Here is a 27989-nt window from a genome sequence, read left to right on the forward strand (position 1 = left end):
CTGGTAAAGAATAAAGATACAGCTGTTATATTATATATATATATATGTGTGTGTATTGCAATATGTAGCTTTTTTTTTAGTGTTGAACATGTCTCTTGGTTGAACATGATTGTTCATAAATCCCTCGAAATATTAAACAATTTAATAATTGAATCAATCATCGTTTTAGACCGCATATATGTTAAAATTATGACACTATTTTAAAACCATCATATATGTTACTTTTCAAATATTGTAGGAAATGGAGTGATATTATTTTGGTCGCGGATATGCAATGACTTTTCTTAGTGCTACAAAAACCTTATCCCTAGAAAACATGATGCTTGCTTTACAATTACGAAAGTATTTCCTCATCAAGTCTTCATGTAATAGAATATATATATTTATTATTTAATAAAAATAAAAATGTCTGAAATTTTGTCCCAACTATTCCTTGACGACGACCTTACGTACAGACTCTCAAGTCTCAATCTCACATGCATTCACACAATTATCAAGTCCAAAAGTCTCGACAATATTGCCCAAAAAGAAATTGAAGTACGAGTAGCAAATAGAAATTCAAACCACTCCATTACTGCAATGGCTTGTGAGTAAATGCTACGACCCGTAAATACGACTTCCATTTTATTTCCAAATCTACATGACATGTGAAATAATGATTGATTATAAATATATACATGGGACTTACTTAACACCAAACACTCCATATTAATTGAAGATGAAATGAATGTCATATTTTGAGGGTATCAAACATTATTTTTTGTGAAATAACCATTGATTATAAATATACACTAGGACTCGCTTAACATCCAACACTCCACATTAATTAAAGGTCATATTTTAAGGATATCAAACATTATTCTTTGCGGAATTTTGGACATAAGTTTTTATGTGGGCCTCTTGATGTGTCATCTTGGGCCTTACATTGAAGGTGACAAATGACAATGGACGGATGACCGGCTTTTTGCTCAATGAGAAAATAGTCCTTTCATTCATGCTCATGAAAAATATCAGGAAACTTTGGGCCTTATAGCTCAAAACTTGGGTCTCATTATTCCCCTTCCTTTCTTTTTCAAAAATCTTAAAATATTGATGCAGTTAATCCTGTGTGGGTTTCCAAATGGAATAATTAAAATTCAACCACACCTGGATGATTAAGAGTGTGTTTGGATTGAAGGATTTGAGAGGAAGAGAAGAGAAAGGAAATGTAGTTTCATTTCAATTCTTTTATTTGGATAGTTTAAAAAAAAATTAAGAGAAGGGATTTAGAGGAAATATTTCATTAAATTTTTGTCAAAATTATTCCTCCCCAAAATTGAGTCATTTGGAGGGGAATAATGACTAATTAAATTAATTATAAGTTAAAAAACATATTTTATTTCTGTACATAATACGTTAATATAAAAATAAAGATAAATTAATAAATTAAATTAATGTTCTTTCATTTCTTTTTTTATCTATCCGAACATGAAAAAGAAAAAAATATTCTCCCATCTCTTCCCTCTCATTCTCTTCCTTTCCCCTAAATCCTTGAAGAATCTAAGTTTTGTTTACACAAAATTATATTTTGGGTTGGGCCCGGTACCAGGCCCATAAGAGATAAAGTGGGTCTTGATAACAATGCCCTAAGAAGTGAAGGTCTTGTCAAAAGCGGTCCAATATGCGGAGGTCCAATTTGATGAGAAGAGGAGGTCCGGTCCAAATCCAAGCCATATAGAAAGCCCAATATTCTCTTCTTTTTTTTGGGCTAACACGTGATTTAATCGCTACCCACTAAAGAAGCCCATCTCACTGTTCTTGGGCCTTGGCAACCAAACAGAGAACAAAAGGCAGAAGCAAATTCGAGTTGTTCGTGACAACGTGATCGGTAGTTGTACTGCTTCAACGGATTATTATATGATATTATTGAATTTCTTTATTCAGTAGAGACATTATCTTCTTTAGATGAGAAGTTTCTCCGAAACTACACAGGGGTTCGTCCTTCAACGTCATTGTTTTCTCCGATATGTTCTCATTCAAAATTTTATTACATTAAATAATGTGAATTGTTTTGCTATTATTTAGATGATTCAACGCGGTCTGATTCAAGCAAGCTTTGGAAGGACTACTGGGTCGTCTGTAAATGGTCACTTGCTGGTGGCTTTTCCATTTGTCTTGCCAATTCTGATCTGGGTCATCTTGTCCTGGCCAGGACTTGTAGATTTGGAAAGTTTCGATGAGGTAAGGTATTCTGTTTGGGTATATCTTCTTCACTTTTGCTGTTGATGTTGTTAATGTCTTTGATTTTGGAGTATATTTGATGGGATTTATTGGGATTGAGCAAGATTTTGATAGTTGAAATATGTGTGATTTCTTCAGGGATTGATAGATGGTCAATTTGGAATAACTGTGCCTGGGCCTTCTGGGAGGTTGGGGAAATAATTACACAATTTTGTGTTGTTTGAGAGGCATTTTGGTCCAATTTGTCATCTTTGCATTACTGATATTGAACTGGTGGACAGAGTTTTAATGGTAGTCTTCTGCAATACTAATTGGGGCATGGTTTAATTGTCTGAAGGTTCTAAAGATTGGACATTGGGGGTTTTTTCATTGGATTATTCATTGTTCATATTTTCGTGGGGCTAGCATAGTTGTATAGAATCATGAACCTGGCTCAGGTAGAACATATGATTGATGGAGATGGGGAGGAATTGGACAGATTAACCTCTGCGCACGCACCTCTCTTTCCGGGTATGTTGAGACAGGAAGCTTATATTTTTGATGGGAATGGGAACTACTATCACAAAGAGTGGGATCTTGCAGAAGGTGCAGGCATTGAGTTTTGTTGGTATCATGCCGAACTTCCAAGAACTAATCAGAATCTCTCACAATTTGCTGAATATCTCATTGATGTTCTTTGCCCACCTCTGAGACTCCAGGACATTCTCTCTCTTGTGAGCAATGGACCTTTTTGCTCATATGTTGATGGAGCACTTATATTTAGAGTTAATTCACCTGGTCCTCCGACAAGTAAATTTACGTTTAAATTAGCAGCTAGAGTTACAGAGAACTCAGTAATTACCGTGTCTCTGGGTCGTGTTCCTAGATTAGGATTCTCGTCTTCAGTTCAATCTACTATTCTAACTGATATTCCTAGTGTGGCGAGACCAAATGGTAGAGGTGAGCAGAAAGAAGGAAGTGGGTTTGTGATAAGGGAGCATGAACTTGAGTTCCTACTGACAATGAACCACTCAGTAGAAGCTGATAATCCAGTCCCAAAATCTATTTCAAATCTCGTCGTTCACATTATAGACACACACGTGGATCACCTGCAAGATGTTGTTACCAAGCTTGAGATAGAATTGGACTCTTTGGAGCTTGACTTGGACAAAGGTAAATTTTCATTTAATGCAAGTTATTTTCCTCTGTGGCCTTGCATAGTCAATGGTTATGCTCCATTAGCAAATTTTTAATTACCCTTGATGGCATAGCGAGTTATTAAGGTAAATATTCATGCTTATTTTCAGAGTTTTAATCTTTGCTTTGTATTTTAGGCAATTCAAAGATGGTAGCCATGCTGATTCTCCTGGAAATATCATCTTTAGAATACCTTTTTAATGATTGTTTAACCGAAAACTATTTGTATCTTTGCAGAATCTTTACTTTAAAACTACCTTATTCTGTTAATTTGAGGAATTTGACTCTAATAGTCTATCAGGCCAACTGGAAGGTAGACTTATACAGAAATAACCCAATGATAATATGATGTAACTTTTTTACTTCTTACATGCGGACATGTGACTCAGTGGTTTAATTGCAAAGGTGCAACTTAGATGTCACAGGTTCAAACCCTAAAAACAGCCTCTCCGCATATTATGTAGGGGGAAGGCTACCTTGCTCACTCTGGGAATCTTGTGCACAAGAGTCTATGAAGCACGGACACGGACACGAGTGTCGGACACGACACTGCACGGATACGCCGACACGGCAATTCTCAAAATTCTAAGGATACGACACGTCAAGGACACGACAAATAAATATCAATTAAATATATTTTTAAATTTAATTCATATAAATATCCAACTATAAATCAAAATATTATAACATCATATTAATCAAAAGATCCAAAAATAATTATTAATTTCATGCATCTAAATCTTCAATTGGATTTTCTTCAATATTCTCCATCCTTTGGTCATCAAAAATAACATCTTCTAACTCTAGTTCATCAAATGCAAATTGGCTATTTGAAGAACTCCAAAAGGGTTAGGAGTTCTAAAAGGGTTAAGAGAATATTGTTCTTTTTATCAATTTCTAAAAGGGTTAGGAGTAGTTGTTGTGATCCATTTTTAATAGGATTAGGAATTGTCAACTTTAAAGTTGACCATTTAAAATTAAATATTTTGGTTTTGGAGTGTCAGACACGCTTGCACCGCGTGTCCGACAATAAATTTTAAAATTCAAATAAATAAAATTTTGCATGGCACGTGGACATGTATCCGACACGTGTCGGGCAAGTGTCGTGCAAGTGTCGTGCAAAATCAAGTGTCGGACACTTGCATTGGCTATCAATGCAAGTGTCCGTGCTTTCCAGACAAGAGTTGTTTACCTTTTTCTCATTTGGTAGTGTTCTATTAATTTTACCCATTATTTCGGCCAATTAAATTAGTGGTTCTCATAAACAACACTTAACTGCATAGATGCTTCATACTGATCAGTATTTAAAACCTGTACATGTAATTGTCAATCTCGTATGGTAAGGAGCACATCATTTGCGAAATTCATCATTATGGGGGCACTTTTCATTGGTCCTTTCCTTATATCTTAATCCCTTGCACCATAAAATTGTAGCTTATATTACTAAGGGAAACCCTGACTCGGTGTCAACCCTCAAATTACAAATAGATATCTTTCAAAATTATCATGTTTATTGAGTATTTTAGTTACTTGGGCAGCTCTCCTCTTGATTAATGCGATTACCTATCAACTCTTCCAAAATTCAGTAACTTCTGTGGTTAAATGCTTAATGGATGTAATAATTTAGTGGTAATCATAATTCATGTGGTAAATTGCAAACACAGGGGGTCTGCCACAAGTCTCGTTTTTCAAGAAGAATCAAGCTTCTATATCCTAAGATTAATTAATGAAGGCAATATTTGTAAACTGTGGTTTTGAGTAGCATTTCTGCGGTACATGAATGGAGATACTGAGATTAAGTAATAGGACTTTAGACAGTAGAAGAAATTTGGGGAGAGTGGGAGAAATTTAAGAGATGGAGAAGGGAAAGACAACTACAGTCAAGAGTAATGTTTTGGGGTGTTGATGGAATGGTTATGTTATTTTTTATGATTTCCTGAAGTTCTGAACTATATTCAAGGATCTCCTTCAAAGTTCGAACTCTAGAGCTAGCCATGATTTCTTCTTTGCAGCTGAAATTGTTCACCTGACTACTGGAGCTTAAGTACATTTGTCACCAATAGTAGTACTCAATGTCCTGTCCTTAAGGAATATATGCTGATAAACATAAGCAAGATAATCTTCAGCATTTGAACCGCCAATTTTCAGTATTTTAAATTTCATTTTTCTTCATTTGGAAGAGTTTTTATACTTAAAATTTTCACTGGTTGTCTAAAAGTTTATCCTTGTAAGTAAATTCATATAAATTATTTCAAAATTCTGCTGATTTTCTATGGTTAATACATCAGTATTTTATGTTTATGTTGTCAAATTCCCGAACCCTCTTTTTCTTATCTACGAGATCTTCTGTTAAAGAAGGAAAAGAGTTGGAGATACCGGTTATTAGTTTCTTAAATGTCTTCTTCTTTTCCACTTTTCTTGTGTATGTTGTTGTTTTTCTGCAAGTTAGTGTGGTTCTCTATTTGGATTTGTGTGGTATGCTCTTATCTTTTGTTGAAAACTATGACATCGGTTTTTTTTCTTACTGCTATACTGCAGGTGGTTTTGCTTTGAAGAAACAAATGCTCAATGAAAGAAGATTCCCCAAGATGCATCTTAATCTGCAGCGCCTCCTGCAGGTGATTTCTATTTCTCATTTAGTTTTCCAACGTACGAAGGAAGTGTAATGAGAAAATTTGTTTGCTTAGTTAAGCAGGTGAGTAAATGTTAATTTGACACAATTAAGTTTTGATAAAAGTAGACCATTTTTGCTTTAAGACAGAAAAGGCTAGAAGGCTTGTCGAATGTTCTATGTTTTTTGGGATCTTCAGCTCCTTGTTTTACTGTGCACTCCATTAGTTGGAAGGTATTGTTGGAGCCTAGGAGGTTAAGCCTGTTAAAATAATTTGACCACTAGGATTGTAGAAGTATTCTTCATTATTTGTTTCTTATTCTCTGTGTCGTGAAGAAATGTGATTTGGAAGACTTTGTGAACCATGTTGAATGTTGGTCTTTTGGACGACATGCCATAAACCTTGAATCCTGATCAGGTGATTGCGCACGGAGAGCAAGTATTTCCTCGAGTTAAAGAAAAATTTTCTTCGAAGCAGTGGTTTTCAATCAAAGAAATTAACTCCCTAGAAGAGTTAATCGGACGTTTGAGGAGACTAAAGGAGAGTGTGGGATTCATAGCCAATCGTGTCACGGCTATTCAGGCCGGTCTAGACAGCTGGCAGTCAGAGCAAATAAACAAGAAACTATATTATCTCTCATTCCTATCACTAATATTTCTTCCTTTGTCTATCATTACTGGAGGTAAGTGGTAATTTTTAATTTACTTTGATTGAGTTGTGGAAATTATTTTTTTGTTCATTTTTATGTGATTTTCTGTTTTGGGGTGATTGGCGCAGTGTTCGGCATGAATGTGGGAGGAGTTCCATGGACAGCGCAAAAAAACCCCGTGCTAAAAGATGGTTTCCGCAATGTACTATTTATCTGTGCGGCAGTGCTGCTTCTTTTGCTTCTGGGCTTCGCCTTCCCAACTATTTATGCCCAAGCATCTGCTTGGCAAAGGAGGAGGGCATTGAAAAAAAGCTGGTCTATTGACAGGAAATCATTCCTCAAGAAAACTTATGGGGTTTCAGAAAGAGAGGGTTACCTTCGGCTTTGAGAGAGTGCCAATGCAGCACATATCCCTTTTGAAGGCCTACGTTGTTTCCTTCCATGGACCTCTAGTTATCCCCTTCTTTCAGCTGGTTTAGAACAGAGGATGCCTTCTATGCGGGTAAGTCGACAATGTATACAATCACCAACATTATTATCGTCTGCACAGGACCCTTAAAACTTGTTTCTCTGGATGTAAACTTTGCCGTTCTCCCTCATTTCTCTCGCTGCTTCCCTGAGAAATGGAGAACATACTTTATGATATTGTCATTCTGTCTCATCTTCTTCTCTTATAATTCCTATATTTTTCTCACCGTATGAATCACAATGGTGGATTGACTGTTTATGTTTGTAAAGCTAAAGCGGGGTTTGGTTTGGATTTTGACATTATTTTGTACGTTTACATGGAAAAAAAGTTGTTGGAGTAGTTGAACTAGTGTAGGGTGCGAATGATGAATTTTCTGTTGCATTTATGAGTTCGGTTGTATTTTTTTTCCAATTTTGAACAAAATTCGTTCTTTTTGCATCGTTTTTTTCATGATGTAAAGTAAAAAGTTCGTCCGTAGAGATGGTTGATCAATTCTAAAATGTCAAAAATGGGATCGTTGTAATCTATTTATTATTTTTAGATATCTAACTTGTTTGTATAAGTTTCTTAAAACGTGTCGTACCAACAGTATAAGCTCCTTAAAATTTGTCGTACCAACCCAGAAATGAGAAATTGGAAGAATCTTTTGGGTCTTTCAAGATCAATAGGTTGATTCTTTGGCTCATGTATCTTCCAACAGGAAAAAAAAATACCTTTGAGAGCGGTTCTTTGGATCCGAAAGAGAGTATCTAGGTTCTCCCAATAATTAAAAATTGTATCATGCCTGAATCTAACTGGAGTTACCGGTGGTAGAGGAAGCGGATCGGAAAAAAGAGGGATTCTAGTTGTAAGATGTCTAATGAAACTATCGTTGGGATTTAGATCTCATGTTAAAAGACCAATACCGTAATGCTCTATTTGCAAGTCACATGAAAATCAACCAAAACTTTACCTCCAAACATGCTGGAGTGTGTTGCACTTTGAGTTTTGAAAGTCTGTTTAGTTGCGATAACAAAAATATTTGACGCGTTACTAAATAAAAGTAAATATTTTTAATTGATCAGGTAGCTTGGTTGGTCAGGTTGTTCCATTGTTCTATTCTCATCAGGGAGGCAGGTTGTTCCATGGTTCTATTCTCATCAGGGAGGATTGAGATATGGATAGTTTTCATCCGTTGTGATGACCTTCATACTTCTCAGACAAGACTTAGTCTGTGTGTGGTCAATGGGACTTAAAAAAAAATATACTTTTAATTGATATCAAAAGCCCATGAAGAGATGAGAACTTTTCCTTCCAGCCCCTTGAGTTGCGGTTATTCTATTTTTTTTTCCCAAAAAATTAGAAGAAAAAAAGAAAGACGCAGCGGTGTTTTTACACTTATACTTTTAAAGGTGTAGTCATCTAGAACTTTCCATATTCCTCCGGTTCTCAATATTGTAGAATTATCTCCTGCACCCATTCCTTTTCTACAAAACCCTAAACCCTAGAGCATCTCCACTGTACATACATAGATAAAGCCCTATCTTCACTGTTGCTCTCTCTGTGTAATATTGATCGGTGCAGTCATGGTCACCGCTGTCTTGCTCCGCTCGATTCGACGACGCGACATAGCTTCTGCCCCTCTTGCTGCTTATAAATCTGTACGTTTCTTCCTGTTTGCAGATCCGGTGGTTGTTGTTGATGATGATATGCTAACTGCGTGTTTCATGGATCTGTTTTTTGTGCTTGATTTTAAGATACTGTATCTTTCCGAGAAAATTCTGTTTTAACGTGTTTAGGAACGAAGCATGGGAAATTGTGCGAGTCAGTCAAAACAATATATTTTAATTTCTTACTGAATTTTCCAGCTAGTATAAATTGAGGTCATTTCGATTCTTAATTGCGTTGCTAGCTCTATGGCTGCTGACTGCTGAGGCTCTGGAAAGTTTAGGGGATATATCGATCTTTTTTTCTCACATTGAAAATATGTTTTCATTTCTTGTTGGGTTGCTAAAAGATGTGGGGATTAAATTACTATCTGATAAATCTGTTGTGCAGATGAATTCATTTGTTATTTGGTTATGCGATTTTATTTATTTTTGTGCTTTTATATATGCTTTGTAATGTTAAATTGGTTATATCATTAGGAATATTATACCTTTATTGTATGTGATTGGTAATATCTATTTTAATACGATAGACTCGGGCTCATTAGTGATGTTATAATTTTCTGTACAAGTGAGCTTGAATGAGAGATCTTTTGACCAGTGTAGGAAAAATTGAAAATTTGGTACAGGGATTGATTTTTGTTTTTGGTGATTGTGTCTGTTGGTAACTTCTTCAGAAATATGTACGCAGTTTTGATTGGTCTTTTAACTATGTGGAATATGTTTTATGCCATGCTATTTCAGAGTTCTCAATTCCCTCTGCCTCCTTGAACTCCAACCTCCCATTTTTTTTCGTGTATATTTTTCATCATTTGGATACTTGAGTTGAATTCCATTTTACATGCGTCATTTTAAGCATTTTTTTGTCTACTCTTGACAGTTGACTGGAAATATCAAGCCTTCATGGGCACCTTCTCAGCTGGGATACAATTGGGCAAGTTTGTCAAGAGCCTTTAGGTAATTGTGGTCCTCCTGGTTATGTGTAACAATTTCTTGATGTTCTCGACCTTCTAATTATTGTTTTCTTTTGTTTCGTATAGCGCAAAACCTCCTGGTAATGAGGTTATTGGTATTGACTTGGGTACAACTAACTCATGTGTTGCTGTGATGGAGGGAAAGGTAAAACTAGTCGATTATCTTGAAAGTACCAATGGACTTCTGTTTGCTGTTCTTTTGTTTATCTTTCGTGAACTTTGATGTCACCTACAGAATCCCAAAGTTATTGAGAACTCAGAAGGATCTCGAACAACTCCTTCAGTTGTTGCCTTCAACCAAAAAGGGGAGCTGCTTGTGGGTACTCCAGCCAAACGTCAGGCTGTTACTAACCCAACGAACACAATATTTGGGACCAAGCGTCTGATTGGTAGAAAGTTTGATGATCCCCAGACTCAAAAAGAAATGAAGATGGTTCCTTACAAGATTGTGAGGGCACCAAATGGAGATGCTTGGGTTGAGGCCAATGGTCAACAGTACTCCCCAAGCCAAATTGGGGCTTTCATTTTGACGAAGATGAAAGACACTGCTGAGTCTTACCTGGGAAAGTTAATATCAAAAGCTGTTATCACCGTTCCGGCTTATTTCAATGATGCACAGAGACAAGCTACCAAAGATGCCGGGAGAATTGCTGGCCTTGATGTTCAGAGAATCATAAATGAGCCTACTGCTGCTGCACTTTCTTACGGTATGAACAATAAGGAGGGGCTCATAGCAGTTTTTGACCTTGGTGGTGGAACCTTTGATGTTTCAATACTGGAGATCTCTAATGGTGTTTTTGAGGTATGCATTATTAGTAATTTAATAGTGTGTTCTCTTTTGGAGCTTAATAATAATTGCTGCAATTCTTCTCAGGTGAAAGCAACTAATGGTGACACATTCCTGGGAGGAGAAGATTTTGATAATGCTTTGCTGGAATTTTTAGTTAATGAATACAAGAGGACGGAAGGAATTGATCTTTCAAAGGACAGACTTGCATTGCAAAGGCTTCGTGAAGCTGCTGAGAAGGCCAAGATAGAACTTTCATCAACATCGCAGACCGAAATTAATCTTCCTTTTATCACAGCTGATGCATCTGGGGCAAAACATTTGAATATTACTCTGACCAGATCAAAGTTTGAGAGTTTGGTGAATCACTTGATTGATAGGACCAGGGACCCATGCAAGAACTGTCTGAAAGATGCTGGAATATCTACCAGAGATGTTGATGAGGTTCTTCTTGTTGGTGGGATGACCCGCGTTCCCAAAGTACAAGAAGTGGTTGCAGAAATATTTGGAAAAAGCCCAAGCAAAGGAGTTAACCCTGATGAGGCAGTTGCCATGGGAGCTGCAATTCAGGGTGGTATTCTTCGAGGAGATGTTAAAGAGTTGCTTCTTTTGGATGTTACTCCTTTGTCCCTTGGTATTGAGACCTTGGGCGGTATCTTTACCAAGCTGATTCCACGAAATACAACCATTCCCACTAAAAAGGGTCAGGTGAGCCCACTAAGACATTATCTATTGTTTCATATTATAACTCTGTATCTGGACAGTTTTCAAACTGATTTCTGTACCTATTGTAGTAGATTAGTAGTTGATGAGCTTGAGTTTGATATGACATGCTGTGTGGCTGATATTTTTTTCATCACTTGGATTCCAATAAACAGGTGTTCTCGACTGCAGCTGACAACCAGACCCAGGTTGGCATCAAGGTACTTCAGGGTGAGCGTGAGATGGCATCTGACAACAAGATGCTTGGCGAGTTTGAACTTGTTGGAATTCCACCAGCACCTAGAGGCATGCCCCAGATTGAGGTAACATTTGACATTGATGCCAATGGGATCGTGACGGTATCTGCTAAGGATAAGGCTACAGGGAAGGAACAACAGATCACAATCCGCTCATCAGGTGGTCTCTCGGAGGATGAGATTCAGAAGATGGTGAGGGAAGCTGAGATGCATTCTCAGAAGGATCAAGAGAGAAAAGCTTTGATTGACCTTAGAAACAGCGCAGACACAACTATTTACAGTATAGAGAAGAGCTTGAGTGAGAACAAAGACAAGATTCCTGGTGAACTTGCAAGAGAGGTTGAGGATGCAATTTTGGATCTGAGGAGCGCGATGGGTGAGGACAGCGTTGAGAAAATCCAAGCGAAGCTAGATGCTGCAAATAAGGCCGCCTCAAAGATCGGAGAGCACATTTATAAGGGTGGTGGTTCAGCTTCCGGAGGTTCAGCTTCTGGAGGTTCTCAGGGTGGTGACCAAGCTCCAAAGGCAGAATATGAAGAGGTGAAGAAGTGAGTTGTTTTCAAGTTGCGTATCTGCTTCTCTTGAGCTGGTTTTTAGACCACATTGGAGTTGCATCTCTCATTACTCGTTATAAGTTTTTTTTTTTAGGCGGGTTTTGTATCTAAAGGCTGAATGTAGTAGAATTATTATGTTCCTTCGACTATTTTCAAACCATGGATTCAGTTGGAATCCTTCTCAGTATATCAATAACAACAATCTTCCATGCTAATTGCTTGCTTGGTCAAAATATTATAAGTATTTAACAAAAGTTGGAAGTTGATAAGCTAGGCCACTTAGTCATTGTTATTAAGCTTGCTTTACTGTAGAATCTGAATTCGGCCTTACATAGATTGCTTAAGCAGGATGTTTTTGTTTTGAGTGATTTTAATTAAATACTAGGAGTGTGTTTGGTTTAGATGTTTTCTATGTGTTTTCTGTTTTCATTTTTTAGAAAATAGAAAATACATTGGAAAACGCGTTTGGTTGGTCATTTTAGAAAACACAAAAATAGAAAATGATTGAAAAATAGAAAACGAAAAAAAGTCATTTTCAAAAAATAGAAAACACGGCTCACTAAAAAAACACGGGAGTTTCCGTCTACGTATTTTCGTCTCCCCCTTTCACCCGTCTCGTCAGATTTCTGGCTCCCACTTTTACTTCGGCTTTCTCTTCTTCTTCTCCGTCTAAGGCAAGATAGTTGAGTCTCTACTCCAAGCCCGGTTGTTGTCTTGCGATGGCCTCTAAGAGAAACTCCAAGCCACTTTCATGATTTCTAGTCCCGATTCTCTTCACAAGTTGATTTATTGGTAATTGCAGCAATCAATACAAGTGTTTTAAGCTCACCATGGGCTACCCTTTCTTCGGTTGGTTGTGGGTATTAGGCGTCGAAACCAAAACAACAGCAAAGACTACCTCTGTTGGACTTTTCATTGCTTAAAATTGAAATGAATGTTTTGTTTTGGGAAATGTTAGTGGATATAGGGTTGAATATTACTCTAATTGGCAATCCAGGTCGGGATATATTATTTGGAGTAGATGTATTGACTCTATTCTTAAGGTGTTTGATAGAATGCTTATGAGAAATATTTGTTGTTTTCTCTAGTTCGAAGCTAGAGACTACCTTTGTAATCACGATGAGACTACTTTTTTATGTATTTGAAGAGAAAAAATTGCCCCTAAAGTGTAGTTTACACTACACAACCTGCCAATAAAAGAGATGGCATGAGCTCTTCAGTGGGCATGCCTTTGTTGTATTATAAACACTAGTTATTCAGAAATGGAAAACAATATTTAGAAATTCAAACCAAACATGTTTTCTTTCTTAGAAAATAGAAATGGAAAATAAGAAATGGAAAATAGAAAATGAAAATGAAAAATAGGAAACAAAAAACAAACCACTCTAATACTCTCTCCATCTCATTTTCTTAGTCATTCTTTCTATTTTTGGTTGTTTCAAAACTAATGTCACTTTTCTTCATTAATTAACAATTTTTTTGTTGTTGTATAAGGGAAAAAACAGCACTATAAATAAGGGTAAATTTGGATTAATATAGTTATTTTATGTAGTTGAATTGCATTAAATCATATCTCCCTAAAAAATTAGATTTTCAAAGGATGACAAATAAATTGAGATGAAGGGAGTAATATTTTATATAAAAATTTAAATTTAATAATCAAATAAATGTAAATGGTGATGGTGGTTAACCCGCAAAGACGAGAGAAGTTATGAAATTCCTTGACACGAGAGGACTAGAGGGTGCAAGTCAATGAGCCTTCGACAATGATAAGGGAAAAAAAGTATGGAGACAAAGAGATAGGGCGAATAGAGTTCACCATGATCGAGTGTGAAGTGAGAAGCATCTCCGTTGTGAGCGGTGATAGTTCGATGGTGGAATTAGTGTGAGAGGAGGGATTAACAAGCGGGAGAGAGCTTGAAGTGAGTGCTTATCAAACTGAGGGTGTTTGAATGAATGCATCTCAAAGTGAGAGTTTCCCCTATGAAAGTCCTTAACACAAGAGGGGTGCATGTCAATGAGCCTTCAACGGTGATAATGAATAGAAGTATGGAGACAAAGATGGGGTGGATAGAGTTCATCGCGTTCGAGAGAGTGCAATGAGGAGCATCTCCGTTTTGATCAATGATAGTTCGATGGTAGAGTTAGTGTGAGAGTGGGGATTAAGGAGGGGAGAGAGCTTAAAGTAAATGCTTATCAAACTGAGGGTGTATGAATGAATACCTCTCAAAGTGAGAGAGTTCCCTATTTGTAGGTGCAGCCGTCAGGTGATGCAAAGCGTGTCTTTTCAAGCGTGATGTGATAACTTGAGATAGTGAGTTTGGCGTTGGGTCTACAGAGCCTAATGAAGCTTGTGAGCATGTTTAAGATTGTTGAGCTGGATTTGAGCATTTGGGTGTGAGATGATTTGGTTTAATGATAATCAATCATATATTATTTTATTATAACATCAAAAGAAATTAATTTTTTTTGAGAAGATCAAAAGATAAAATTACATACTTATGCATTTTAAGGTAAAAATATTATGATAAAGTATAATGTATACTTATCTTACAAAATAAAAACTACACTTATCTTAATTTTCGGTTTGGATTTATAAAATATACGTTAAATTAACTAATTTTTTTTATCTTCAAACAATTTTTAAAATTAACAAACAAACCTAAATATAACTTTTTTCTTTTTAATTTTGATTGTCATAATTCCTTTTTTTTAGAAAAATATATATATAAGTGAATAGTTACATAGTAACCCTAGAAAACGCAAAAAAATCTGCCGTTTCTGTTGAATTTGTTTGTTGTCTGGGAACATCCCTTATACAGAGACCTACTCCGCCTCCCTCCACTTTGCGATTTTCACAGGAACTCTAACCCTAATCAACTCTTGCAGTAACTCTCTCAGGTATGTGGTTTCTTCATCCTTCAAATTTAGGTGTTTCGTTTCTACATATTCGGTTTTCCGAAACACATACAATAATAGTATCCTCCGAGTTTCACATCTTCAACGATAAGCTCGAGATAAAGAATTTTCCGTTGTGATTTCACTGTTTTTTATGTCTTTTATTCTTAATTGATGCTGTGGATTAGTGCCTCTTTGCCTTGTTCTTCTGCCATTTTGTTTATAATCGGCCTGCTTGCTCTGGCAATAAGGGTTTCTGTTTTATATAATAATTTCTAGTGTTTTCTTTGTCTTTTGCGATGTTTAGCTTGGCATTATAAGTAAGATTACGTATGTATTATGTGTATTAATTTGATGGTTGTTTTTGATTCGTTGTTAAGCAAGATTTGGCTCCTATGGATAGTAAGAAAAGAAGCTCAGACTCTATTGAGGAAGTAGTAGGTCAAGAAGTTGATACTGTTACTGAAAAAACAATCGTGGAGCATTCGAAGAAAAAACTGAAGAAAGATAAGGGAAAGTCTGGAGCATCTTCTGATGGAGGTGCTGCCCCTTCTCCTTCTCCTGCTTCTATGGTTTCTAGTTCTGTCAAACCTATGGAGAGAAAGAAGAAAAGAAAATCATTGGACAAAGAGCGGCACCGTTCTGCTTCAGAGAATGAAGGGTCACTGCCCAAAGAAACTAGGGTAGAATCTAAAGCTGATGAAAGTCAACCATCCACTGTAGCTTTGTCAAATAGTGGTTTGCCTGAGTTCCATATCAGTGTTTTTAAGGACCTGGCATTGGCTGATGTTTCCATAAGAGAAGTTGCTGCAGGAAAATTGGTCATGGAGTTATTAGAGGTACAGAAGGTATATGATAGGCTGGGGACTAAGGATTCAGTTGAGGGTGAATTGAAATTAGAAGCTGAAAAGGATGACGGCTTGAATAACTGTGCTCCATCATTGAGATATGCCGTGCGTAGGCTTATCCGAGGCGTTTCATCATCAAGGGAGGTATGTTTGTTTGCTCAATTATGAATTTAGCAAATATTGGCTGTTTTTACCGATCTAAGCAACACTCTTGCCATATATTCCACTTTACGTTGTGGTATCTTGCCAACAACTCTAGGAACTTTCCTTCAAAATGCTTAGGAACATTATTTTATTCTGAAAACTTCACAATCCCAGAAGTTACCTGGAAATTTCAGCTAATGTTTCTCCATTCAAAGAATTTTCCGGTTAATGTTTCTTCATTTTTAGTTATCCATTCTTAGTCCTATCTTTATTGCATTTGGAGAAACTGATACTTGAGTGTAGTGCCTTCTTGCCAGCACATGTCAGGAACAATAAGTCAATTTTGTTGTTTCAAAATTTCAAAAAATCCCAGAACTCACCTAAAACAGCTCCCGTGGGGTTTCTATCCAATTTGAGTATCTACTAATAACTCACATGTTTTCTTTCCCTTCAATAGCTGAGAAACACATAACACTAGTCCTTGAAATTCTCCTTTGCTGTCAGAAATACAGCGGGCTCTTGTTTTGAATTCCTGCTACTTAGAAGCTTTGTTCAGCCCTACTACAAGTTCTATGAGACTTTTAGAGTCTTTGCTCCATAATTATAGATTTTTTGGTAACAAATTCTTGGTTCTTACATCTCTAACCAGATGAAAGTATGAAACTTCTTTCATGATACATTTGAAGCTGTTATTATTTATTTTTAGATTTATCTTTTCAAGCCCTGTATGGCTCAGTTTCGTTGGCTGACACCTGACCAATGTACTTTGTGTTGATTTTACAGTGTGCAAGACAAGGTTTTGCATTAGGATTGACTATGTTAATTAATACAATTTCTAGCATCAAAGTGGACTCATTGCTGAAACTTATAGTTGACTTGTTAGAAGTTTCTTCATCGATGAAGGGTCAGGTGAGCAAGTACTTCGTTTATGTTCAGCTGGATACGTGCTCTTCATACGAACTACCATAAATTGCTTCTTTCTGACATTGCAGGAAGCAAAAGATTGTCTCCTTGGCCGCTTATTTACTTATGGTGCTCTTGTCCGATCTGGAAGACTTACTCAAGAGTGGAACTCTGATAAAAATACTCCTTGCATTAAAGAATTGACCAGTGTTCTTATCTCTCTTGCAGCAAATAAGCGATATTTGCAAGAACCTGCTGTCGCGGTTATTTTAGACTTGGTTGACAAGGTTTGTAATTCAAACTGATGCTAAAACTTGCATTATTATTATTTTTATCTTGTTTGCTGCAATGTTGCATTATTTCAGCACCTTGCACTCTGCGATATGATTCAATCTTAGTAAAAGCAATACCCTCATCTGGGAAGATAATATTGTTTAAAAACAGTGTGGAATTGGTTTGTTGGAGTGGAACTTGTATAATGAATAAAACAATGAGGTTAGTGCTAATTTTTGAAATTTGAGAGTATCCAAATAGGAGATGTTAAGAAAAAAAAGAGGGAGGCTGAAAAATATATGTAATGCTCTATTGTGCACGCTTCTTTTTTCGGGGTTGGGGAGGACTACATGCAGTTCATAGTACATAAGCAAAGATGCCTCTAAACAGAGATTTTCCTCATGCTTCAGATCCAGACACCAATGGGCCTAAAGTAGCAAAGAATAATGTTTGTACAAAAGAATTAGTTGAGACTTTAGCTTTAGGCCTGGTCGAGTGGAGGAAGAAAATAAATGCTATGAAGTATGAACTCTATTTAGTTTCTGGTGAATGATTCATGTAGCCAGCTGTAAATATTTGGGATTAAGGCTTTGATGATGAGTTGTTAGTTGAAAAAAACCGTGAAATTCTTAAAATTTTCCGCTTTACAACAACATGAGCTCAAGGACATTACATATGTATAACCCGCCCACAAATAAAACAAAATGCATGTGCTCGGTTATGTTTCTTTTTTGGGTGCATATCTTTTTGGCCTTCTTCCAATTTAATCATGTGATACATGAATTATACCTCATCTATACTGCAGTGTATATCTTAGCTTATTTCCAATAAAATTAGCTGATAGTGTCGTCTCTCTTTTTTTTCTTGGTTACTTTTTGGAATGTTGTTGCATCATATAGACATTGCACCGTTTATTTTAATTGCATGAAGTAGCATTGATTGCCTTGTTTGCCATTGTGCATTTTTTTGCATAAATGAATACTATAGTAAGGTCTTACATTTTTGTCAATTTATGTAATACAGCCATTTTCTTCTATCTTGAACGCCTTCTTAAGTACGGGACCAATGTGACCCTATCTTTTTCTGCAAATGTCTAGTACTAGTTGAATCAAGCTGCACTAGGGGATTCAAACCCAAGACCTTTGAGTTATTTCTGGTCCCAGAGATCCCTACCCTACCCGCTAGGTCATCCTTTTTAAAGATACCTTTGAGTTTATGAAACTTGGTTTTTATGCCTGCATTATTTCACCGAACATTCTGTACTATTTTTTTTTCATATTCGTCTTTTAGTTTGTGCATATAACACTTTGCATGTCTTATCATTCTTAAATGCAATACGATTACTCATTCCTCTAAAGAATGTCCTAAAATTTTTTTCGCATAACTCAATGGCAAATATATGTTGTTCAGGTTTCAGACATCTAAACATTTGGATAAGTAATATTGCATTTTGGTGCCTGAACAACAGAAAAATCTGTAGAAATTCTGTATTATTCAAAGTTTTCATCACTAAATTTCAATTTTATTTGACGGAATTTGCAAATTTCACATGATACATACATGCTGCACCACAAAACTCTTGCACGTCTCCATGGACATGCACTTGCTAAAAATGAAGAAAGAAAAATGTCCTTTCCAGGGTCCTTTCGAGGTTTGCTTTATTGATTCTGCGCATATAGTTTGACTGTGGAAGTATAAGTATCCGAGTTTTTGGATTTCATATTTGTTCCGGTGACCTCACAAGAAAGATAATTTTATTTCTGGCACAAGTTATTTGGATTTTGGCCATGGCTTTACAGCCTCTTTTTTGCCTTGCATGTCTATCTGCTTGCCAGGTTTCCTTTACAGATATGGCTGGGGGTTCATTCTGGTGTTTTCTGTGGCGCTGCTTTAGCTTTTCAACTGATTCATGCAGTTAGTTACTTTAGTAAATTAATTGCATATTTTTTGTCAATTCTTTGGTTGTCCATATTATGTTTGCAGTTGCCCGATGAAGCTTTAATAAATCATGTTCTTGAAACTCCTGGTCTTGACGAATGGTTTGAAGGAGCCACAAGTATCGGGAATCCTGATGCTTTGCTTTTAGCTTTGAAAATTCAAGAAAGGATTCCTGTTGGCAGCGCAAAATTCAAGAAACTCTTGCCAAATCCGTTCAGTCCTAGCAAACTTTTTGCCTCTGACCATTTGTCTTCTCTTGTGAACTGCTTTAAGGTGAGTTTTGAATATCATATCTTCTGTGGCTAAAAAATGTAGATAACAAATAAGAAAATTTTCCTAAGAATCTATTTTATTGCAGGAATCCACCTTTTGTCAGCCACGAGTACACAGTTTGTGGCCTGTTTTGATCAATCATCTTCTACCTGACATGGTTTTGCGAGCTGAAGATGGAGCATTGGTCTCTTGTTCTTTAAAAAAGCACAAAAAAAATCGCAAGTGTAGCTCTTCTGAAGAAGAAACTGCAAATAATATTCAGAGTTTCTGTGAAGTTGTTATTGAAGGCTCTCTTCTATCATCATCTCATGATCGTAAGCACTTGGCATTTGATATTCTGTTTCTCCTCCTACCAAGACTTCATGCATCGTTTGTTCCGATTATTTTGTCATACAAATTTGTGCAGTGCTTGATGGATATATTATCCACAAAGAACTCATGGCTGTATAAAGTTGCCCAAAGTTTTATTAAAGAATTATCAGATTGGATCAGAGCTGATGATGTTAGAAGAGTTTCTGCTATTATATCTCTGCAGAAACACAGCAATGGAAAGTTTGATTGCATCACACGGGGGAAAACAGTAAAAGATATGATGGCAGAGTTTGAAACAGAATCTGGTTGCATGTTGTTTATTCAAAGCCTAATGAACATGTTTGTGGATGAAGGTCAAGCTTCTGAGGAACCTTCAGACCAGAGTCAAACAACAGATGACAATTCAGACATAGGTTCTGTTGAAGATAAGGATTCAGTGGGGATGATGGGGAATTCTGATTTTCTTAAAAGTTGGGTTGTCGAATCCTTACCCAGCATGTTAAAACATTTGAAGTTGGACCTTGAAGCGAAGTTACGGGTGCAAAAAGAAGTTTTGAAGTTTCTAGCTGTTCAGGGCCTGTTCTCTGCCTCTCTTGGCACTGAAGTAACGTCTTTTGAATTACAGGAAAAATTTAGGTGGCCTAAAGGGGCCACCTCCAGTGCTCTTTGCAGGATGTGTATTGAACAGATACAGTCAGTGCTGGCAAATGCTCATAAGATAGAGGGATCACGTTCTTTGGCTAATGGGATGGAGCAGAGTGATCTTGGGTCTTACTTCATGTGGTTCTTTAGCACATTACGTAACATTCCTTCTGTTTCTCTATTTCGAACACTGAGTGCTGAGGATGAGAACACAATTAAAAAGTTACAAGAAATGGAAATTAGACTTTCCAGAGAGGTAACTTCTATTGTCAGTTTCGTTTAGCTCAGGCCTGTTTTCGTAGGCTATTAATTATGTTTTCTTAGGCTATTAATTATGTTTTTCATTTTTGATTAATTTGTTTTTGGAGTGGGATAATTTCTGGAATACTGAGTCAGTCGTTTGGTGTCTTACAAATACAAATAATTTTTAGACATTGGCCTCATGGAATCTAGGTCATGCGATGTCTGATATTTCTGCACGCATAATGTGTTTTGAAACCTTTTTTTTTTGCAACATCTGGTGCTTTTTATAGAGTGAACCCTCTATATGGCCAAGTGTTTGCTGAGTCATATTCCATAAATGTTTTAATTTTATAATTGCTATACAATGTTGTATCCCATGCTAGCATTCCTGATTTATTCGATGCTTTAATGATTGCAGGAAAGGAACTGTGGGCTTAGTTCGGATGCTAATAAATTGCATGCACTGAGGTACTTGCTCATTCAATTGCTTCTCCTGGTGCTCCTTAGGCCAGGTGAATTCACTGAAGCTGCCTCGGAAGTTATCATTTGTTGTAGGAAAGCTTTTGCAGTTTCTGATCTTCCTGACGACTCTGGAGAAGATGAGTTAGACGGTGATGGAACACCTGAATTGATGGATGTTCTCGTGGATACCTTACTATCTCTGTTGCCGCAATCATCTGCTGCTATGCGTTCTGCTATTGAGAAGGTGTGTGTTACTTGTCAAATGTTTGTGAACTTTCATCTATGGTTTTAAAATTGGCTAAAATAGCTTTCAGCCTCTCAACTATCCACAAAGTCTCTCTCTTGTCTCTTAGCTATTTTTGGTTTCAAAATCTTCATTAACCCTCCATTTTGTTCCATTTCTGTCTTCGTCATAGTAGTTTATCTTTGTGATAGAAAATGCATATGTACGTCATAGTTGGCTAAGTTATGGCAGGCGTGTATGCATTTTCCATTATGGGGTCAAACTACTGGAAGTGGGGGGACATGAGTATAACAAAATGAAAGTTTAATATAATTTTGAAATAGAAAATAGTTTAACGGAAATGAGACTTTGCTAATGGTGAAGGGACGAATTGTAATTTTTTGCCTTTTAAATTTTTTAGGTAATTTTCTTGAAAATAATTTAATTTCCCATTGTTTCCAGGGGATTTTGTATAAATCTTATTACAAGACAGAGAACATTTGGGATGTTGATAATAACTTTACTGTTGCAGGATAAACTGTTTAAATCTAATACAAATAATGTGATCATGAAGAGCAATTGGTTCATTGAACATAGAGGAAAATATGGAATTAATTATTCAAACGAATTTTCAAATACTAGTTGACGAGTAAGCTGTAATAACCAATATTAGCTTTAAGTTCTTAGTATTGCAGATTTGCAGTGTCTTGATGCTTATCGGAATTGTTTTATCTTCTTCTTTTCTGTTTTTTAATATAAGAAAGGAACTTGAATGGTAGATTCATAGCATGTTAAGTAACCTTCGTGCTCTCTTTATGCTTATAGGTTTTCAAATATTTCTGTTGTGACGTCACTGATGATGGACTTCTACGGATGTTGCGTGTCATTAAGAGGGACTTAAAACCTGCTAGACGTCAAGATGTAGACATTGAAGATAATGATGAAGGTCATGAAGATTTTCTCAGTATTGAAGAAGACGAGGAAATTGATGAAGAGGAGACAGGTGAAACAATTGAAAGTGAAGAGCAGACAGATGACTCTGAAGCTCTAGGTGGAATTGAGGATTCTGGCAAAGAACTACCTGAAGATTCTGATGATTCTGATGGAGGAATGGATGACGATGCAATGTTCCGTATGGACACTTACCTGGCCCAGATATTCAAAGAGAGGAAGAATCAGGCTGGCAGTGAAACTGCTCAATACCAGCTTGTTCAATTCAAACTTCGAGTTCTTTCATTGCTAGAAATTTACCTGCATGAAAATCCAGGTAAATGTTCACCCATGTAACAAAGATTAGCTGTCATGCAGAAATTGGCATAGATTGTGCAAACTGGAAATTGATCTTAAAGGCAAATCTAGTAGTCATTTGAAACAGTAGGGAATGGGGATTTAAAAACAACGGTTGAAGTGTCAATGGTAATCCGTAATTTTCCTGTGGACTTGGGGTCTGGCGAGCAACCTGTTAATAGTAGTGATGGTGGAACTCTCTCGCTTAACCTTCTAGTAGGAAAAATGATTTTTCTTGTATAATCATTATGTAAATTAGAAAAAGATTTTGATTGTTATGGTTTGCTGGCGGGAATTATTTTGCCTCTATTTTCTTGCCTGCTTCCTGATGTGCTTTTGTATTGTTTTCACTTTACAGATAAGCCACAGGTTCTGATGGTATACTCAAACCTGGCTCAGACATTTGTTAACCCGCATACATTTGATGGGAGTAAGCAACTTTGGGAGCGTATTGGGGGAATTCTGCAAAAACTGGTGTTGAAAGGGAAAGACTTTCCGAAGGGTGAAGCTGTGCAGCTATCTACCCTTGTTTCCTTGTTGGAAAAGAACTTAAAATTGGCGTCAAAACCATTCAAGAAAAAGAAATCTGCAAATCACCCATCCATCAGAAAGCAGATGGCCTCTTGGAATCGACATGAAAAGATTGTTAAGCTCGCACAGAAGTCAACCTTTTGGATTCTGAAAATTGTTGATCTAAGACATTTTTCCGATTCTGAGCTGCAGAGAGTTTTTGATGTCTTGCAGGGCACATTAATGGGGTATTTTAGTAGTAAGAAGTCCCAAATAAATCCTGATTTTGTGAAAGATATATTCCGAAGAAGACCATGGATTGGGCATCGCTTATTTGGCTTTCTGTTGGAGAAGTGTGGTACTGCAAAATCAGACTTTCGGCGAGTTGAAGCACTTGATATGATGAGTAAAATATTGCAATCGTTGGTTCCTTCTAAGATGGATGGGGACAGCCGTACAGCATCGAAGAAGGTTTTAAAATGTCACGTACATAAACTAATCCATGTGATGGAGGAGTTGGTGACAAATATGCCAGAGAAGCAATCAAAGAGGTCTGAAGTTTATAAGTTCTGTGGTACAGTCTTCAGGATAATATTGAAGCTTGATCTTACGAAGTCTTTCCTCAAAGATTTGGCCCCAGAAACTCAGAACGTTTTTGAAAACAAACTTGGCCAGCGATTCCTTAACTTCACGGCGGGAAAAACATCATAGGAAATTAGGAAAAGTACCCATAAATGAATTATAGTGACTTATCAGCTGCTTGCGTGTTGCTGCGAATGACATGCAATTCAACCTAAAGTGTATTTCAAGGGGCTGTATCAGCTTGGATAATCTCTGCAATACCCAGATGATATGAATTCTGCTTCTTTACATCAGAAGTTCCCCATTTTCTTCCGTGGAATTTTCTTGTGGCACAATTCATTGAAGTTTTGGCCGCCGGTTGTTCTAGTGTTCATTTTGATGGCTCCACGAGTCTACTGGAAAACATTTTTGATATATTCAGAAAACTGTGGCATTAGCGTACTCAATTTCCTGCTTCTGTGTCTTGTGTGGAAATTTATTTATCTTGGTTTGGACACACTTGAGGCTTTTACTCAATTTCCTGGTACTTCTAACTTGCAGAATGGATTTATTTCTCTTTGAATTTGATTTGCTCTCTCAGTTGACCAGCTGTTTACATTGTTTCTGCTTGTTAACCTTGTAAGCAGCAGAATTTTCATTACAGCAGCATAATCCGCAGGGTTGAAAAGTTGAGGGTCTTGGTTCTGACTGGTCGTTGAATATGGGTTTCATTTGACGCTTGTGATACATCAGTCAGGCTATTGGAAATGTATATTGTAAACAGAGAAGAAATAGGAGAACAGTGTCTGTAGGTGGTCGTATTGTTCTGTTTGAGATAGGTTTGTGGCCTAACTGTAAGCTTTGGTATAAGCCACTAGACCGTTAGTGCATCTGAAGTGATTTTGATTGAAAACTTGCTCGTCTATTGTAATGGGAAATGTACCTGTTTGATGAACTGAAGAGGAGTCTATTGCCTTATAGTTAAGTATGAAAGGTTAATTGGAAAGTAATAGTTAACTAGTAGGTGTTGCTGGAGTACCACTTCTACCTTCGAAAGTTAGAAATCTGAACAAAATCTATACACATCTCAAGTCTTAACCTTGTGATCTTACATTTTTTTCTCACATTCGGACTGTCCATGGGATATTTAAGGGTTGAGCTGGGTATTTTAATATTTTTAGCTCATGACAAGCACATTTCTTTTGGTTTTTATGTGAGTAATGTTATATTCACCCAAAATAAGATCTCATTCTATCCAAAAATCTATGTACATATGTCAAATAAGTCAATAACAAACACGATATAGATTTCCCATTTTTGTATCTCAAGCATTATTCTTTTACCTTATGCACTGGCATCATAGCTGGCAACCTCTCATCTCACAAGTCACATGCTTTGCATCCCAGCACAAAAGTTCAAATTAAACTAATACACTCCATCCTTTTCCTTCTTACTTACAAAAAAATATCCATCAAGAATATGCATTCCCAGTACTATATGACAAGTTTCCAGTTTCCACCGCCAAGGAGTTGGCTTCACATCCCCAGCTTCCACTGTCAAGGAAATGAAGCATCCCTTCGCACTCAAAAACTCAAATCTTTAATTTTTATCTTCACATTATAAACGGGTTTTTAGACACTGGAAATTATCTTGTTAAAAGGGAGGATTGAATTGCAAAAGTCTTTGACAATGCAAAGATGAACTCATGTATTAGTGTTGTAATGTGTACAAAAGGGGTATTTCAAGCCTTCTAATTTTCTCTCTAACTACTTAAACAACTCTGTTCACTACTTTTCTCTACCCTTTCTCAAGTCTAAAACCTACTGGAACTTCTTCCCTTTGCTTTCCAAGCCTTTCCTCTCCCACAAAATGCAAACCATGTCAACCACACTTTCAGCCAAAAGCCATCAATCAACTCTTTCAAAGCCAGTTCAGCACGAGAATACACAAACATATTCCTGTAGAAAAGAGGACATCCTAGTAAGCCAAGTTACAGAAACAAGTAAAAACAAGTAATCAAAAATACCAGAGAAGAAAACTATTTCACAATTCATATACCTCATCCATATCACTTAAAACTTCAAGGCGTCCCTTCTACCTCATTCCTCATTCTTCACAATCTGAAATGTTAAGATTGTGCATCATCAGAATCACTCCCTGACGAGCTCCCTGAATCTGAATCTGCAATGCAGCATCATACAATCAAAACATTTTCATTTGTCTGGCACATAATTTCAGTACCATCAATCCACCACAGTCCAATACTCAGATTTGGATTATACCACTTGATGAGGATGAATCACTGCTTGAGCTGCTGGAGCTGCTTGAATCACTGCTGGCATGGCCATTGTCCTTCTCAATCTCCACTGGTGGGAAGCTGCTCATTGGCATCTCATCACCAATGTCCACATCTTCATCTCCAGCAGCATCCCCTTTCTTCAGCTTCTTAGGCTCAGCTGCAACTTCAATTCTCTCATTTGCAGGTACCTCCTCCTATTAAAGATTATACATCGACAATCACCATTACTCAACAGAAAAAATAAGCAAATGCATCGAGGGAGCAATGTCGAACTAAGCATGGAATTTACCTTGTGGACTTCATTGGCAGGTACATTGATACCCATGAGATGTTGCCGTTTAATCTTGCTAACCATCTTCTTATAATTGGTCACAAACCGATCAAGCTCCCAAAGAGTCTCTGTGTCCACCGCCTCAATATCGAGCTCAATCTCATCACCGTCCTGCCTCAAATGCCCATTCCTCTTTCTTATAATCTGAACAACCTGTTCCATCTTCTCTGACGGCAAACTCTGCAAACCAAGTCCCAGCTTGTGCTTTTCTTCCATACTCATTTCCCTCTTGTTCGGGTCCTTTGCCTTTGGCTTGGGTTGCTTCACCGACTTCACAGGTGGAGCTCGCATCGGGGATGGAGTCCTCACAGGCATCTGCATGGTCGTCGATTGTGCATTCGGATCAGGGTTTGAGACGCTTGCTGGGTTCCTCATTTCTAGCTCAGATGAAGGTTTTTGTGCAACATAGTCGTCGTTATCTTTTCTCACCCTCTCTGGCTCACTACGATTCCAAGAAGATGACTGAAACTCTTCATGGTAATCCCGCTCTTGCCGCTTCTCATCACCCAATTTCATATTCAGCGGACGAAACAACTCCTCAAATCTTCCAAGGAGCTGATCGGCAAGGACATACACATCGTGGCCCTTAGGATTGTAAGCCATCGCATTGTTGAAGGTCAATCTCACGTCGGCGGCAAAATCGAGAGGGTATTCGTACAAATTCTTACCCAGCTTTAACTTCACGGTTCCTAGATCCATCGGGTGCTTGATAATGTCAGGGTAATCGTGAAGTCCCAGCCCCACCACGTCCACCGGTTTGTTGAAGATGTAGCCGTGCTTGGTCTTCATCAACTTCGCCAAGACTTGGCCACAACCCTTCATCAGTGGAGCAATCTCCGGATCTGAAGTCGATTTCTTAAAATCATTTCCGAAGCTAGATGGCACGGGACGCTTGTTGCCGGAAATATTTTTGTTTGCTGATTTTTTTGGTGGCAAAACCTTTGAGCTTGATCTGATGTGGAAATCGTTGGCTTCGATGCGGTTTTTCAACTGCCGAATCTGCTCGAGCTCCGAGAGCAGGCGGCTTTTGAGCTCAGTGAGTTCCTTCTTCGAGTACGAGGCTACGTTGAAAGTGACGTACCCACCGGAATTGACATCGCTAGGCCTCCGATTTATGGAAGAAGCGTCATCAGATGCAACCGATTGAGTAACGGCCGGCGATTCATCAATGTCAACGGCATGTGCTGCGAGGAATTGTCTTTTTTTAGAAAATTTAGGGTTAGGGTTAGAGAAAGGAATTTTTCCCATGAATTTAGCGCCACCTCTCGGCTGCGTCCAATCAGGTTCGTTCCGATTGGCTAAGACGGCAGAAGCCATGTGAAAAGGTGCTCGGGGCAGCCCGACCAGGTGCCGGCAGAGTTCCGGCAACGATTCTCCAATGCAGGTGAACCAGAAACCATGAATCAAAACAAGGCGCGACCACCACGCGCCACTAAACCATCCCACGCGCCGCCAAAACAAAGAGGCGTCGAATCGGAATCGCAAAATCGAGGCAGAATGAAACGTTAGGGTTTGAGAGACTACCCTATTCAGAGCGAGGAAGAGATGAAGGCTAGGGTGGCATCTTAAAGGCGATGAGATCTGCCCGTGAAAAGTCTGGGTAAGATCTGGACTGTTCATTGATTTATCTCTCTTAATCGTACGGTGGAATTCGATTTGGTGCTGCCCAACAAACTGACCAGATGATCTGGCATCGACGGTTCAGATCTTGATGGGTCACCACGTGGCTGCTTCGTGATCGTTCGACGGTTGGCGCTGCTCTTTAGGTTTGGATAGGTGGTTCGTAGATTTTGGTT

The 27989-nt window shown here is 37.6% G+C and overlaps 4 protein-coding genes across 6 annotated transcripts; 3 read left to right on the forward strand and 1 right to left on the reverse strand.

Moving 5' to 3' along the window:
* Positions 1-1955: 1955 nt before the first annotated feature.
* On the forward strand, positions 1956-7533 carry LOC119983105. 2 transcript variants are annotated; one of them, XM_038826772.1, is made up of 6 exons: positions 1956-1973; positions 2065-2220; positions 2359-3372; positions 5935-6014; positions 6426-6690; positions 6786-7533. In XM_038826772.1, the coding sequence occupies exons 3-6, from the start codon at positions 2643-2645 to the stop codon at positions 7043-7045; spliced, it is 1335 nt and encodes a 444-aa protein (XP_038682700.1). In that variant the 5' UTR covers positions 1956-1973; positions 2065-2220; positions 2359-2642; the 3' UTR covers positions 7046-7533. The 2 variants fall into 2 exon arrangements, with proteins under 2 accessions (XP_038682700.1, XP_038682699.1); XM_038826771.1 differs by lacking the exon at positions 1956-1973 and having other exon boundaries at positions 1980-2220.
* A 1013-nt stretch (positions 7534-8546) lies between these two features.
* Positions 8547-12261, forward strand: LOC119983103 (heat shock 70 kDa protein, mitochondrial-like). The gene is made up of 6 exons (XM_038826770.1): positions 8547-8766; positions 9653-9729; positions 9813-9891; positions 9982-10548; positions 10621-11241; positions 11412-12261. Exons 1-6 carry the CDS (start codon positions 8692-8694, stop codon positions 12042-12044), a joined length of 2052 nt encoding a protein of 683 aa, XP_038682698.1. The 5' UTR covers positions 8547-8691; the 3' UTR covers positions 12045-12261.
* A 2550-nt stretch (positions 12262-14811) lies between these two features.
* Positions 14812-24573, forward strand: LOC119982724 (rDNA transcriptional regulator pol5). Of its 2 annotated transcripts, none has more exons than XM_038826245.1 (9): positions 14812-14947; positions 15325-15936; positions 16720-16845; positions 16929-17126; positions 19096-19323; positions 19409-20533; positions 20939-21226; positions 22031-22472; positions 22851-24573. In XM_038826245.1, the coding sequence occupies exons 2-9, from the start codon at positions 15340-15342 to the stop codon at positions 23711-23713; spliced, it is 3867 nt and encodes a 1288-aa protein (XP_038682173.1). In that variant the 5' UTR covers positions 14812-14947; positions 15325-15339; the 3' UTR covers positions 23714-24573. The 2 variants fall into 2 exon arrangements, with proteins under 2 accessions (XP_038682173.1, XP_038682174.1); XM_038826246.1 differs by having other exon boundaries at positions 14819-14947; positions 15329-15936.
* A 640-nt stretch (positions 24574-25213) lies between these two features.
* On the reverse strand, positions 25214-27828 carry LOC119982725 (transcription factor GTE7-like). Its single transcript, XM_038826247.1, has 4 exons — positions 26152-27828; positions 25846-26056; positions 25622-25744; positions 25214-25521 (listed from the first exon to the last, which is right to left on the reverse strand). Exons 1-3 carry the CDS (start codon positions 27811-27813, stop codon positions 25692-25694), a joined length of 1926 nt encoding a protein of 641 aa, XP_038682175.1. The 5' UTR covers positions 27814-27828; the 3' UTR covers positions 25214-25521; positions 25622-25691.
* Positions 27829-27989: the final 161 nt, after the last annotated feature.

This window comes from Tripterygium wilfordii, chromosome 17 (assembly GCF_013401445.1).
Source record: "Tripterygium wilfordii isolate XIE 37 chromosome 17, ASM1340144v1, whole genome shotgun sequence".
Classification (NCBI taxonomy): domain Eukaryota; kingdom Viridiplantae; phylum Streptophyta; class Magnoliopsida; order Celastrales; family Celastraceae; genus Tripterygium; species Tripterygium wilfordii.